At 44.3% G+C, this 16614-nt stretch overlaps 1 protein-coding gene across 1 annotated transcript in view; it reads left to right on the top strand.

The window, feature by feature from the left end:
* Window positions 1–16614, top strand: part of kcnq5a (potassium voltage-gated channel, KQT-like subfamily, member 5a) — a gene marked incomplete at both ends in the record, with an annotated part of 123074 nt that overhangs the window by 25830 nt on the left and 80630 nt on the right. The window contains one exon of the mRNA XM_084321946.1: window positions 2138–2264. Within this exon, the coding sequence (XP_084178072.1) occupies window positions 2138–2264 (127 nt within the window). The remainder of the gene's footprint in view (window positions 1–2137; window positions 2265–16614) is intronic.

Below are 16614 nucleotides of genomic sequence, written 5' to 3'. Positions count from 1 at the left end.
TTTTAAAAACAAATAATTTGTATGTGCTTTATAGCTCTCATTGGTTACAATCCTGATTGCTCTTTTTTGGAGCATAACCAAAGGAAGTAGGTTGGTTTCATAGGTATTTCCCCACACCTCAACACAATAATTCAGATAAGGACCAAAGCATTATATAAGATAAAAGAAGATTGTTGGTTCAGCCAATACTTTGACCTCCACATTACATGGCTTATGTGAGGCTTCCAACAAATTGACATAACAAAAGAGCCTGACGCCATGGAATACAATGCATTCTGGGTAGGGTTATAGTTGTTTAACACACAAGTGTGAAACTCTCCACAAAGTTTCAAGGCCATTAATCTCTGAATGCGTTTTGTGATATCACCATGATTCATAGGAAGTAGCTTGAAAAGTATCCCACCAAAATGTTCAAGTGATGGCTTATTTTGAAGGTATGAATCTGTACTTTCATAATGTAAAAAATGTATTTACGTTGCTTGCCTTGCCTTGTTGCCTCAACAAGTCCATCCTCCCCACGGCCAGTCACATATGTGTACTTATGCACGCTATAGAATCGGGCTGAAAAATCGATTCTCTTATTTCCTGATCAGCTACACACACTCACAGCCACACACACACATATGGGACACGTTGATATATAGGTGAAAACAGCTCTGATTATCCCAATACTAGTAAAATAGATTCCTTACCTCAGATCAGATGTTCTCCAAAAAGATTATTCCAATTCCTGATCGCCATTCCAAATATCGATCACGTTTATTGATCCAACGCTCGGTACTGGAAACATATATTCCACGCTGTTCTGGTGGTGGGCAATGAATGGGATCGGCTCGTATTACATGCCTGACAAGTAAAATGTGGAATCCGGAAAAAAAATTTCCCATCCATTTCATTCAGTCTAATCCAATGGGGTGCAGTACCATCCGGAGAGACGATAGGGGGCAGTGTTTTCCCAATTCGAGCTCAGAGAGAGTGCAAATGGTAACGTGAGGCTAGATTGATGAAATATGAATGGCAATCGCTTAAAAAAAAAAATATTGGGTTAACCGTTAAGGGGAGCATAGTATTCCTGCCTGGCTGAGGAGCCCGTCGCGGCTCATGCTCATGCGCATGCGCGCGCTCGGCCAATCAGAGCAATGCGGAAGGACAAGTGGGCTGCCGAAAGTATTCACGCGGTCTGGGCGCCTGCTCAGCGAAAAGGCAGGAAGTGGTGAAGGCAGCGTGACCTCCCACGCGTTACACTTCACCAATGAGAGTCCTCGCTGCCAGGTGAAAAGAGAGCCGCTGGCTGTCTCCGCATGTGTCGGAGGAAGCATGTGGTAGACTTCAGGGTTCCCTTGTACCGACCAGTAGGGGGAACATGCGCACAACAACCAGGTAGGGGAGGGGGGGAATTGGCATAACGACTAAATTGCGATGGGGAGAAAAGCATAGAAAATCAGGCGGAGAAAAAGAGGATTACATTTTTTTTTTACCCTAACTAACCTTACTGTCATGCACTTGTCCTAATATACTAACCTACACTCAGTGCCGTCTGGGAGAAATGCGAGGCCCTGTGCGAGTTCCGAACGCATCTCTCTACCGACTACCAGACCAACGCCAACCAGCCCCCCTAGTGTTAGTCCTCCCATCCCACGATGCTTTGCATAAAAGTAATTGAATGAAACCAATAGTATATCTGCAGAGCCCGGAACACTATTCTACAAACGTGTCTAATGTGAAATATATAAGCATGTAAGCAAAACTAGATTTTAGGTCTGTGATGGAAAGTGATTGTTAACATTCTATTTATTTTTATTTTCTATTTAATTTTTATTTTGTATTTAAAAAATTGCGAGGCCCCCCTTCCCGCGAGGCCCTGTGCGACCGCACTGCTCGCACACTGCTCGAGTTGTGCCCTTCCTGATGACTTGTCGTACATAACTTTTAAGTCGCTTTGGATAAAAGCGTCAGCTAAATGACTAAATGTAAATGTAAATATTAATGTGTGTGTGTGTGTGTGTGTGTGTGTGTGTGTGTGTGTGTGTGTGTGTGTGTGTGTGTGTGTGTGTGTGTGTGTGTGTGTGTGTGTGTGTGTGTGTGTGTGTGTGTGTGTGTGTGTGTGTGTGTGTGCGTGCGTGTGTGTGTCCTCCAGGAGTTTGTAATGATCGTGGTGTTTGGTCTGGAGTACATCGTTAGGATCTGGAGTTCCGGCTGCTGCTGCCGCTACCGGGGCTGGCCGGGACGCCTCCGCTTCGCCAGGAAGCCCTTCTGCGTTATCGGTAGGTCTGTCTGCACAGACACACTGTGCCATCGCTAGGTCTGTCTGCACAGACACACTGTGCCATCGTTAGGTCTGTCAGACACACTGTGTCATCGCTAGGTCTGTCTGTACAGACACACTGTGCCATCGGTAGGTCTGTCTGCACAGACACACTGTGCCATCGCTAGGTCTGTCTGTCCAGACACACTGTGCCATCGCTAGGTCTGTCTGTCCAGACACACTGTGCCATCGCTAGGTCTGTCTGTACAGACACACTGTGTCATCGCTAGGTCTGTCTGCACAGACACTGCATCACAGTGAGCAGCGCTTTATAAGCAAAGGTCTTAACAAAAGCCAATAACTTCAATAACAATCAAAAGTGTTTTCAACAGTGTGCTGCAGTGTTGAGTGCATAGTAGTAGAGACATATTAGTTTAGTAGGTAGTATAGACAAGGAAGATTAATTTGTGCAATGTAAAAGTAAATGTAATGTAATGTGTACGTTTTAACTGTACTGTATTCTTGATGTGTTCTCATTTTCATAACTCAAATAACATAACTGAATTACAGATATTATGTTAATTTGTTTATTTTGTTTATTGTTATTTGCACTTACAAACATACATTCTGGAATAAAATAAGTAAAAGAAGAACAGTTAGCAACCTCCCCTCTTAAACCTATATAGGATAACTACACAGAAAATCCCCCCCCCCTCCCCACATTATGCACAAACACACGCGCATATCCCTCTCTCCTACACACAGATACATACAATACAGCATTATACAACAATTATAGTGGTGGGGGGAAAAAGACTGCTCACAAATACACATGGATACTACAGACTACAGGATCTGTAGTTCTTTTTTAAGCTTGCTTTTAAATGTATTTAAAGTGGAACATGTTTCTGTTAGATTTTGTATATCATTCCACATCACTGCACCTTGATAAACAAATGAGAATTTGGCAACAGAGGTCCTACAGAAAGGAATGCGTACGTCTTTATTTCTTCTTGTGAGATGTGCATGATAATGAGAATTAAACTCAAAATAACTTTGAAAGAAATTAGGCAAAGATAAAGGAAGACCAATCACTTTGTACATAAAAACCCCTGTTTGGTACTTGTTGACCTCATAAATTGTTAGTAGTTGCAGTTGTTTAAATAATGGTTTGGTTGGGGCTAAATAAGAAGATTTAACCCACTGAAGCCTAAAGACATAGGGACGAATTCACAAAGAATGGTTTGCACGGTGCTAATAGCACCCTTAACTGCGCGCTATTAGCGGTATCTGCTCCGTCTTTGCGCGCTATTCACTAAAGATATTGCGTGGATGAGATACTAGCGCAAACACGCCCATAGGTGTGCAATTTGCTCTTGATTTGCCCCAGGAGTTTGCACCTGCCAGCGCTGTTGGCAGATATCAGGAAGGGGAAGAAATAAACCCGAAATGAGGCATAGACATAACAGTATTTTTCACCATTTGTATTTAGTTTATTTCATATTGTATTTCATTTATTTCGTAATGTATAGAGCTTGCTTAATTTGTATTTTCATGACACATTGCATCCTTTGTTTTTGTCACTATCTTTCGTCATTGCATTTGTTTGTCATCCCCAAATAAATTATTTTGAGCAGACCTGTCTGTGGTGCTGAATCTTTAGACCGAAGTTAGGCACTGTGATTTACAAGCCTGAATGTAGAAGATAGAAAAATACCTATCTAGATGTTTCAAGACTCTAGCAACAAAGACACTTTCAATTCAAGCGGAGAGAAGAAATCCAGATTCAGATACAATACAAGCTTCCTTTCTTTCTCTCTCTCTCTCTCTCTCTCTCTCTCTCTCTCTCTCTCTCTCTCTCTCTCTCTCTCTCTCTCTCTCTCTCTCTCTCTCTCTCTCTCTTCTCTATCTCTCTATATCTCTCTCTCTCTCAGTGCATGCTGGGAGTGAGATTGGAGATTGGAGGTGCGTGAAAGTAGTGTGAGTTTTTCTATCTTTATCTATCTATTTAGTTAAATTTATTTATGCAATATTGTAAGTTTCAAGTTTCTTTAATAGTTGTCATACAGAAGTACAGAATACTTGTATACAAAATGCTTCTTACTGTTGCGCTCCAGAGACTGTGCAAGACAAGATAAGTATGAAATAAAATAACATAGTAAAATTAGAAGTAAAAAAATGAGGTCACAATTATAGTGTAGTGTTAGTTTGCTGTGTGTTTGGTGTGTACAGGGTTAAGTGGGGAATTTGTTTGTTTGGCCAGTTTGTGCTGCTGGTTGGCGTGATAGGCCAGTATGGATTTTGCCAGACTCGGTAGGAAGCATGGTGTCAGAATATCTGCTCCTAATGTGTCCGTAGAGGACTGCAGCTTGGCAGTAGCTGACGTTGTTGGGCATAACCGTGTTAAATCTGCTGCGAAAATGAACGGTAGTGTTGTGATTTTTCTGGACTGTCTGGAGAAGGTGAACACTGTGGTAGAATCTGTAGTCAGTATCGACGATGCGTTCATTACCGTGACGCCTCTCTCCACACCAGGCAGAAGGATTAACATATCTAACATTCCACCGTTCATAAGTGACAAACTATTAATAGGTCAACTTACACGATATGGGAGGATAATTTCCCCTATAAGGAAAATGTCGTCGGGATGTAAATCTCCGCTATTGAAGCATGTTGTCTCAAATAGACGCCAGGTTTGAATGATTCTCAAGAACAGCGGAGAATAGCTTGATTTGGTTTTCAAATTAACACATTGAGTGCCACGCCCCTTTGACCATATATGGCCGTTCCGTGCCAGCGCTGAAGTCAATGGGAGAACGGGGAAATTTGCGAACGCTTAAACGATATCTTACATTATGGCTATGGGTCTAATACACCCATCCCTTATCAATGACTTGCTTGCAGTCAACATGTACGAAACGGATTGTTTTTTCATTGGTACATTTCCGTTTTATACCGTTTTGAATACGAGTATAGTTTGGAAGATTTCTAGTGATTCCAGAAAAATCCGCGATAATAGCTCATTAGTGGAATACACAAAACACTTTTTCGGCTGATTTATGAATCGTTTTCAAATAAACGCTAGATTATCGATAGTATATGTGTACTCAGGGCCGCCTCAGGGGGTGTGCGAGCAGTGCGGTCGCACAGGGCCTTGCGGGAAGAAGGGCCTCGCAAAAAAATATATATATTATAATAATTTTATTTTTATTTATTTTTTGACGCCCCCCTTCCTGCGAGGCCCTTTTTCATCACAGACCTAAAATCTAGTTTTGCTTACATGCTTATATATTTCACATTAGACGTTTGTAGAATAGTGTTCCGGTTTCTGCGGCTCTGCTGCTCTGCAGATAAACACGTTTGTAGAATAGTGTTCTGGGCTCTTCCCGGATCCACGAGGGAAGGGGCTACAGTCAGCCAGGTACAGGATCTATTCAGCGCTATCCAGAGGAGCGAGTGGATGTCTTTTTAAAAGCAGCATGGAGCAGAAGAAATAACACTGTGTGCCATAAGCTTGTTATCAATACCAAGTATGATGGTTATGCCAACTTTGCCAAGACGAAGAGTATGTTCGGCAGATGGACTGAAGATGAAAGTTGTTGCATGTTAGAACCTTCAGTCAGGCTATAGCTATGTCGGCTAGTAGCAATTAGCTAAAGGCAGGGACGCGTAACTAGCGTTAGCTAACGCTAGCTAACTAGCGTTAGTTAACGCTAGTTACCGTCCCTGCCTTTAGCTAATTGCTATGTTATCGAGTGCTAACGTGTGGCAGATAAACTAGGACTCCCAAGGGACTGGTACTTTTCATCTCCACAGAAAATGCGTCGATGTCGTCTCCTTCCAACTTTGCCATTGATTCTGCGTTAGGGTGAGTTTTTCATGCAACCTATTCTATTCCCGCCGTTGAGCTCTCTCTCTCTCTCTCTCTCTCTCTCTCTCTCTCTCTCTCTCTCTGTCTCTCTCTCTCTCTCTCTCAAACACAATGCTTCCCAATCCTCTCCTCGAAGCACCCCAGCCGTTCCATGTATTTGTTAAATTCCACCACCAGCACACCTGATTCAACTTAACAAGCCCTTTATTAGTTGAATCAGGTGTGCTGGTGGTGGAATTTAACAAATACATGGAACGGCTGGGGTGTCTCGAGGAGAGGTTTGGGAACCACTGCTCTAACACACACACATACATGCTCTCTCTCTAACACACACACACAGACATGCTCTCTCTCTCTAACACACAAACACTCATGCTCTCTCTCTCTATCTTTCTCTCTCTTTCTAACACACACACACATATACATGCTCTCTCTCTAACACACACACACAAACAGACATGCTCTCTCTCTATCTCTCTTTTTCTAACACACACAGACATGCTCTATCTATCTCTCTCTCTTCAATTCAAATGGGCTTTATTTCACATTCTTGTATTTCTCCCAGTAGGTATGGGAGTTTTGAGTTATTGTCCATGTTTTCAAAGTCTCTTTGGGTGTTTACAATTTGTGGGAAGTATATGTCTTGGTATAGTGGGCTGGTTGTTAAGAAGTGGAGCTCGGTTTCCACCTCATCTTGTGTGCAGTGGGTCTGTCTTCGCTTGGGAGCCAGGTCTGCCTATGGCGGCCTTTCTCGATGGCTAGGCTGTGCTCGCTGAGTCTGTACCTAGTCAAGGATCTTCTTAGTATTGGGTCAATCACAGTGCTCAGGTATTCTGCCACTGTGTACTCTCTGTTTAGGGCCAAATAGCATTTCAATTTGCTCTGGTTTTGGGTTGTTTCTTTCCAATGTGTCTCTCTCTCTCTCTCTCTCTCTCTCTCTCTCTCTCTCTCTCTCTCTCTCTCTCTCTCTCTCTCTCTGGCCTTGCTCTCGTGGAGGGTCAGGGGCATTGCCGGGTCTGTGCAGCGATAACACTGTATATTGACTGTAGAACGGGAGCTCTCTCTCGCTCTCTCGCTCTCTCGCTCTCTCTCTTGCTATATGTTGACTGTATCATGCCCAGCCTCGGGCAGCGCTATTATTTAAGAATATGTTGACTGTATGAAAAAAAGAAAAAAGTTTTACCTTTTAGGGGGGGGGGGGGGGGGGGGGCTCGCGTTTAAATCTCGCACAGGGCCTCGCATTTCTCCCAGGCGGCCCTGTGTGTACTTATGCACGCTAGAGAAGCGGGCTGAAAAATCTATTATCCATCACCTGGTCAGCGCTAACGTCATATACACACACACACAGACACGCTGCGATGGCTGAGAAAAAAACATCTGATTAACCCAATACTGGTAAAATAGAGTCCTTACCTCACATCAGATGTTCTGCAAAAAGATTAATCCAATTCCTGATCGCCATTCCAAATATTGATTGCGTTTATTGATCCAACGTTATAGTCCGAAACACATAATCGACGCTGCTCTGAGGGTCCTCAGTTAATCTGGTAACACGAATCTGCTTGCCAGAGATGGGAAAACCCCGGACCGGACTTTTTTTCTGATGCACATGGCCACCCAATCCAATCCAATGATGTGCATTACCATCCGGGAGACGATAGGCGGCGGTATTTGCCCTTTTCGAGCTCAGACCCATTCACAATGATAACGTCAGGCTGGATGGATGAAAAATGAATAGATATCGCTAATAAAAGAAATAACGATTAAAAGACGAGAAAACTCATCATTGGGACTCAACGCATGGCGAGTTAGGACGCCTAATCTCGTCGTTGGCACTCAAAGTGTTAGCACTTTCAGTGCCAGCAGGGGGCGCACGATTTAGCGCTTGAGTGCCAGCGCTCTATTCAATGAGAGGGCGAGCACATTTGCGAACGCATAAACGATATCTTAAATTATGGCTATGTGTCTAATACGCCCGTCGCTTATCAATGACTTGCTTGCAGTCAACATTGTTGAAACGGATTGTTTTTTCATCGGTACGTTTCCGTTTTATACCATTTTGAAAAACGCTTGTTTTTGGAGATTTCCAGAAAGAAAAAGAGATTCCACAGGAATCGCCCTTTTTACTGGAATACACAAAAAACGTTGTCATTTTTCGGCCTATTTATGAATCGTTTTCAAATAAACGCTAGATTATCGATAGTATATGTGTACTTATGCACGCTAGAGAAGCGGGCTGAAAAATTGATTATCTATTTCCTGATCAACACACACACACACACACACATATAGGGCCCACGTTGATATATCTGTGAAAAAAGCTCTGATTACCCCAAGACTGGTAAAATAGATTCCTTACCTCAGATCAGATGTTCTCCAAAAAGATTATTCCAATTCCTGATCGCCATTCCAAATATCGATCGCGTTTATTGATCCAACGCTGGATGCTCGAAACACATATTCCACGCTGTTCTGAGGGACCACAAAGACTGCAATCGGCTCGGATTACATGCCTGACAAGTAAAATGTGGATTCCGGATTTTCTTTCCCCCATGCATTTCCATTGACTCCATTCCAAAGGGTGCATTACCATCCGGGAGACGATAGGGGGCGGTATGTTCCCTGTTCGAGCTCAGAGAGAGTCCCAGTGGTAACGTGAGGCTAGATTGATGAAAAATGTATGGAAATTGCTAATAAAAAAAATAATGATTAATAACGAGATTTCTCGTCGTTGGCACTGAGCGGTTCGCATGAAATAACGAGAATTATTGTCGTTGGCACTCAAAGTGTTAAGAGTTGATGATTTTGATTATGTCGTTTTTGTGAACTCTGGAAACTCAAAGTGTTTTAAGTGTGGAGAGGAAGGACATATAGTGCGCGATTGTCCGAGGGGAGAGGCGCACAACCTCAGCCCCAGGAGGAACGCAGAGCTGCGGGCAGCGCAAGTACAGAGGAGGGAGGGGTGAGAGACACTGCTCCCCGCTCAACCAGTGGTGAGGTAACAGGGGAGAACAGAGGTGGTTCGGTCCCCTCAACACCGCGTCAGAGAACGAAAAGAGATAAGGAAAATAAGACAAGTACTAAGGTACTAGCCATCAGACTTCAAAAGCATATGACATCTTTAGTTCATCCTGATCAGACTGGCTTCATAAAAGGCCGCCTGGTCACGGATAATATAAGACGGTTACTACATGTATTAGACGCCAGCAAGGATGCCATTCCACCTACAGCTGTATTATCCTTGGATGCGATGAAAGCTTTTGATAGGTTGGAATGGTCTTATTTATGGGCAGTACTCGGAAGGATGGGGTTAGAAAACGGATTCATTAATATGATAAAAGTATTATACAAAGACCCATCGGCCATGATTATAACAGGTAAATTCACCTCCTCACTCTTTCCTGTGTCGCGCTCGTCCAGACAGGGTTGCCCTCTTAGTCCCGGACTATTTGCTCTTTCCTTAGAGCCTTTAGCACAGTATATAAGACAATCCCAATCCATAGAGCCAATCTCAATTAAGGGCACACAGTATCATATTAGTTTATATGCGGACGATGTAATATTGTTCATGCAAAACCCTACCACCTCACTGCCTCATCTTCTCAAGCTGATTGATGATTTTGGCAATCTATCGGGATTTAGGATAAACTGGCCAAAGTTGGCCTTCCTCCCACTTAATGTCTCTGCGAAGGCTACAATCCTTCCAGGAAATATACCAATGGTAGAACACTTTAGATATCTTGGAGTTGAAATATTCCCTACTATATGCCAAACGGTGAAGTATAATTATACAAGACTCCAAGATAGGATCACAAATTACTTTGACAGGTGGTCAAAACTTAAAAACTCAGTACAGGCCCGAGTATCAATAGTTAAGATGGATATTTTACCTAGAATCAACTTCTTTAGTTCAATGTTACCGTTACGCCCCCCCCCCCCCCCCCCCCTGCTGGTTACTGGGAAAAATTACACTCCACCGCATATAAATTTATTTGGAACAACAAACCTCCATGAATAAAAAGATCCACCGCAAATTCGCGGGACGAATACACGTACCGTTACACCCCTAGTTATTAGTGAGATTTTAGTTTATGGAATGTCTTCATAATTTAGCAAATATCCGCCATTTTGAATTAGCGCTGCATCGCCGTTTGTAGTCTGTATGAACTTTTTTTATTTCTCTTATTTATCTGGATTCTCTATCACAAAACTGAACGTTATTGGCATAGATTGGAGGGCTGCATGTCTGGAGATACTAAATCCAAATTGAACTCTGCCATTTGAAAGAGGAGATTTGGCCCAATCCATAGATGTGAGAATTGGCTATAATAAGGTAATTTATAGGCCTGGTATTCTATATTCTATAATAATATTTCAATTAGCATGTGTCCGGATGGCAGAATTCAGTACTGTATCTACAAAATATTCTGTTTAATCATCGTCCCTTTATTAATTTGCTTCGATCTTTTGTACATCTCAAGAAGGTGCTAAACCAGTGGCAGTTTTTCATGTCTGGGCATTTTTAGCATGGTGTTATTCACTGTCAAAGATGCAAAGAAAAATCATAATTTATATTCTCCTTTGTTTCATCACAATTTACTCAAGCCTATTAACAGACACAATATTTCTGACACTGGGAATATTCCATGAGATCCATAGATGTCCCTAGATACCAAGAACATGCAAATGGACCTTGTAGAAGTGGAGCGATCTTCCATTTACTTAGGTATATATATATATATTTTTTTAAATAGGGCTCCGGGCTTAACAGGTTAAATGTGACCTGACATCCACCTGACCTGACATCCACCTGACCTTTAAATGTGACCTGACATCCACCTGACCTGACATCCACCTGACCTTTAAATGTCACCTGACATCCACCTGACCTGACATCCACCTGACCTTTAAATGTCACCTGACATCCACCTGACCTGACATCCACCTGACCTTTAAATGTGACCTGACATCCACCTGACCTGACATCCACCTGACCTTTAAATGTGACCTGACATCCACCTGACCTGACATCCACCTGACCTTTAAATGTCACCTGACATCCACCTGACCTGACATCCAACTGACCTTTAAATGTGACCTGAAATCCACCTGAACTGAAATCCACTTGACCTTTAACACTTTGACTGCCGGGACCCGTCTTTAGACGTCTTTGCTGGCCATGCTAAAGTTGCCGGAGGACGCGTTACGTCGTCCTTATATCAATATTTCAAAAATCTGCGATCGGATTCATATGTCCCCTCCGCTGGCCTGAGATCCACCAGCAGGACCCACTGAGCTCTCTGGCGGTTCAGGAGCGCCATCTGGTGGCCGATCGGCGCAATCGCCAAACAGGATGTTGAATAGAGGTTGTCCTAGACGACCGTAGTACTTCCGGGCGCTCGCTATAGGTCATGGGACTCTGGCTCGTCACGCTACACGGTGATCGATTGGCAATAACTCGATAAACAACATGATTTGGACGTATATACCATTATACAAGCTGGAGATGGACCGGGTAAAAATATATCCCATAATGATACGATTTCTACTCGACGATGATCGCCCAACGGCGCGCGGAGACTGGGGTGAGTTTCAGCGTGTAACGTTACCGTCTTCTATACTAACTGCTATTATCAACATTTGACCCACATTAGATGATTGGTATAACGCTGCCCACGGAATTATAAACGCCCCCTCGCCCATCCGGTCAACATCAGATGACGTGTAGTAACTTCTAGAAGTACGTCTAGTTGGAATTTTTTATATCGCGCTGATTGCCATCAAACTGTATTTCATCATCAATATAATGCATTTGGGGCTATATATCACGTTCTGGAGAAAGCTGCAGAAAGAGATGAAAACATACTTATACATTAGACCAGGGCTATTCAACTAAATTGTTCAGGGGGCCACATTGTCAGAAACCCAAGGGGCCAGGGGCCGGACTGCCACGGCGCCTCCCCGTGCTATGAATATATGTACACTTGACACAACACGCAACCACATTTTCACAACTTTTATTTAACTACATTGCAAAAGTAGTATACTTTTCAAAAAAAGTGCTTCATTTATGTGCCACATCTGCAACATCTCCTGCAAAAAGTGCTTCATTTATGACTGTGCAACAACTGCAACATCTCCTCTTCAACATTTCAATATAAAAATTAAATAAAATACAAACAAGTGCATGATGCATCTGAACATTCTAACATCAACACTTGAACAAAAAAACACATTTATAGTGCATCTGAGCTTATGAAAAAGTGCTTCATGTCTGTGCAACAACAGCGAATCACAGCATCTTATTAGCACTTATTGTCCACTCTTAACTCTCAAACATCAGGGGGGTGGGGGGCAGACAGGCCTAGCCTACATACACACATCTAATGAGAGCGATTGCACTTCTTTGACTGGGCAATGGCAGAGAAAGAGGGTTCATAGGAAGTGAGGGCTACCCGCAAACAGTGATGCAAATGCTCATTTGTCAAGGAGGCACGGTTGCTTGTTTTAATGGCATTCATGTGAGAGAAACTGGATTCACAGGTGTATGTTGAGCCAAACATTGTTAGCACAGATATTGCCAGCGTTTTTATTTTGGGGAATGTCTTGACATGAATACACTTTATCCAAAATGTTGTGGTGGAGTCATTCTCAAGTGCCTGCTTCAGAGCAGATGATGCTTGCATGTCAATTATTTCAAGTTGCAGGAGACCTTCATCAATGTGAAGTGATGCAAGAAACTCTTGTCCTTTTGTGGAAATAGCAGCTACATTGGCAAATGGGTTGCTCACAAAATGCATCAATTCTCTGGACATGTCAAATTCATCAAATCGACTTGCAAAGTTTTCCCTCGATTTATCAATGAAATCTGTCATTAAGTGAGTGACTTTTGGCTCAATTGTGCGTGTTAACGTTGACATGAAAAGAAAAAAGTCTGAAAAAGTGCTGAAGTCTGGGGAAACAATTATAAGTCTACACTACAACCACTTTTTATACTCCAAAAAAGGGCCATAAGGATAGTTCACATTGCAGGTTATCGTGATCACACTAACATATTGTTTCTGGGGTCAAAGACATTGAAGTTAAATGTTCTTGTGGAATTTAAAACGGCACAATTAATGTATAAAGCAAAAAGTCATGCACTTCCAAGAAACATTCAAGAATTGTTCTTTGATAGGGAGGGGGGTTATAATCTGAGGGGAGAACACAATTTAAAGGTGCTAAACGTACGCACTACCATGAGAAAACACTTCATCTCAATATGTGGAGTGAAATTGTGGAACAGTCTAAATGTGGTGCTAAAGCAATGTCCAAACATGAGACAATTCAAACTGATGTATAAGGAAATTATGTTCACAAGGTACAGGGATGAGGAAGGGACTTGATATTCACGGGTGTTTACATTTTTATTTTGTTTTCTATTTTATTTTATTTTATACATATATAGTTTTTGTTTTTTGTTTTGCATATATATATTTTTTTTTCTTTTATTTTTTATGTTTAAAATAGTACACTCTTGAGTAGTGGAAAAGGGGTAGGATTAAATAAGTGTATACTTCTTCCTACTCCTTTTCGAACATGCAGATTGAGTTGTTTTTCTTTTTTTTGTTATTGTTTGTTGTATTCATTGCATGTTCGAAATAAAGACTTCAAATCAAAATCAAATCAAAATCAAAAATCAAATCAAAAAAGTAAAAAAAAAAAAAAAAAAAAAAAAAAATTATTATCATGTAATCTTTGGCGGGCCGGTCAGAATCATCCCGCGGGCCGCCAGTTGAATAGCCCTGCATTAGACCATACTTTACTATGAATATGTGAATGAAAAAGTTTAACGTTGCTACACAATGAACAATACATATAGGACTTTGAATGGGCCCTAATAATGGCAATGTAGCAATAGAATTTAAAAAGTTATAGCCCTGCAAAGAAGGGGACTTTCTCCATAGACAAATAGCGCTGGCAATCTATGGTATATCATGAATTTAACCTTAGGCAGCCAAAGTGTTAACCTCTTAAGCATCGGATGGCCCGACGGCGGGCCGTCACGCACATCGTGGCCCTTTGATCTCATCTGCCGGCTCCGGGCTGCGTTTTCACTGATCAACCAATATATTGCTGGAAAGTTGAATTTGCCACCTTTCGGTCGTCACCTCACTCAACCTATTGCGTGCTTCCATTCTTGAGTTACAGTTAAAAAGATTATAGTGAACATGAGTAACTCAACGGCAAAGGATATTGATAACGTTAGGTTATGACTATAACCAAGTTCTGTTAGTATAGCGACGCTCGGCATCGCTCTCTGCACTATCTCGCATATGTGCACGCGCACTGAATATTCGTCTGACCACACCCCTATCAGCTTACCCATATAAGCAGGGGTGGGGCCACCCACTCGCCTCCTTCCCAAGCTTTCGCCACAAGGCGAGGTCAAAGGCTGCAGCGGCGTCGGATGCCGAGCGTCGCTATACTAACAGAACTTGGTTATAGTCATAACCTAACGTTCTGTATCGTATACGCTCTCGCTCGGCATCGCTCTCTGCACAAGGGAGGCCGAGCGAGAGCCAACGGCCGACAAATACACCCCGCTGACAGCCCCCCACAACCATCAGAACAGGGAGGGCCGAGCCCCCCCGACCCACCCTAATGGAGGGCACCCCCCCTATTAGGGGCTTCACGGGAGGGCGACGGACCCGACCGTGCGAAGAGGCACTCAAGCAACTCAACGCACAGGGTGAGCAGACCGTGGCTTGACCCCACGACTACACACACGCACAACCCGCATGCCACCCGGGAACGAACGGAGGAACAACCTCGTTACTGCCCCCAGAATCACAGGGTCAAGGGCAAACCCAACCCCGTGGCAAGGCCGTAGCAGCGGAGCGCGAAGGAAGACCCAGACCCACCAAAAGGACTGGACTCCCTGGAATGGGGGCCCGGAGAAGTCCATGATGCCAGCATCAAGACCCCACCAGGTGGGCACGTAGTGCCCCGCCCCCCACATCGCCAGCGTATTCGGACAAAGGCCCCTCAATTACTGCACCTGGTATTCCCAGGCGGTATCCCCTCCAAGTACTAACCAGGCCAGAACCTGCTTAGCTTCCGAGATCGGACGAGATCGGGCGTGTTGGTATGGCCGTAAGCCGAGCGGGCCCTGTCCCCCCAATAGTACACCGCCTGGCACACTGACCCTGCAGAACAGGCAGTCAGCATGGCCGTAAGCACACAAAAAAGGTTAACCAACGGAAGCAGGCAGCGCACCGGGGAAAAACCAGGCAACAGGCTGTTAACCCTAGCCTGGAGACTGCGGACGAGACAGGCGCCAGAGGGGACAGCTGAACACAGCCGCCCCGGCGGAAGGGGCGTACGCTGGCGTCGTTGCATGACCAAGCCTCCATTTAAAAACCCCCACCCAGAGGGGTTGAGGCAGAGAAGGCTGACACGATTGGCAGACGTCATGAACGTGCAGGGGCACCCTCAACCGGTGAACCCGAGAGTTGACACTGCTCCAACACACCAGGGAATCAACCACCTTGGCGTTACCCAATGCCCAACCTGGCTGTTGCGGTGGTTGTTCCTATAACCCCTCAAGAAAAAACTCCAAAACACACCTGCGGGTATACACCGGCTATACCGCAGTACAAGTGTCTCAGTTTTCAAAAAAGGGTTAACCCAGGCCTACGGGTCGACGAACATTACCTCGGACCGGGCCTGGCGATACGGGAAGCACAGGGTCACCAGAGGAGGTCAAAGACCACCCCAACAGGCCCCTCTTCGCCATGCGCGAGAGAGGAGCGAAAAAGAATGGAGAACCAGCCCCTAAGCACACCGCACCTGGCATTCCCAGGCGGTCTCCCAACCAAGTACCAACCAGGACCAACCTGTGTAGCGGCCGAGATCCGACGAGATCGAGCGTGTACAGGTTGGCATGGCCGCAAGCCATTACGACAGTGCTGAGTAAAAACGTACCCAACCAGGGTCCCCATAGCGCTTAACCCCGTGACACCCGGACCGACCTGGCATTTTTCCCCCTGAAAAAAGCCCAAGTCCCTCAGGGTACCAGAACAGCAGATCTGCATCCCCGGCGGACAACAGGTTCAACTGATCCGGACCAGCGTGACCAGAACCAGTCCCGTGCCCTAACCACGCCGACATGCCTACTCCAGGAGAAAGGGCAGATATGCGTGTCGATCTTAACATGAAAAGAAGGCGCCACCCAGACGTTCGGCCGAACCGCGCCTGGTGGCCCACCCCAAGGGCGTGAGACCCCTCTACATATGTTCAGATCCATTCCGTCATCATCCCCCAGACATGAACGAGAATCCGTCGAAAAACCAACCCAGGTCGTGGGATTTGGTCGTCGGAAGAGGAAAAACCCCCATCTCAGTTGCTTTATAAAAACGCTGTTTCAACCACAAGCAACCAAGGCGTGCCAGTCAGTCGCCTGTTTACAGCGAGCTAGCACTATACGTGCGTCGGGACACACCCCCATCAATGAACA

Source organism: Notolepis coatsorum (assembly GCF_963971535.1).
Source record: "Notolepis coatsorum genome assembly, chromosome: 9".
Classification (NCBI taxonomy): domain Eukaryota; kingdom Metazoa; phylum Chordata; class Actinopteri; order Aulopiformes; family Paralepididae; genus Notolepis; species Notolepis coatsorum.
The sequence above is the reverse complement of the archived record's forward strand: the minus strand, read 5'-3'. Positions and strand labels throughout refer to the sequence as shown.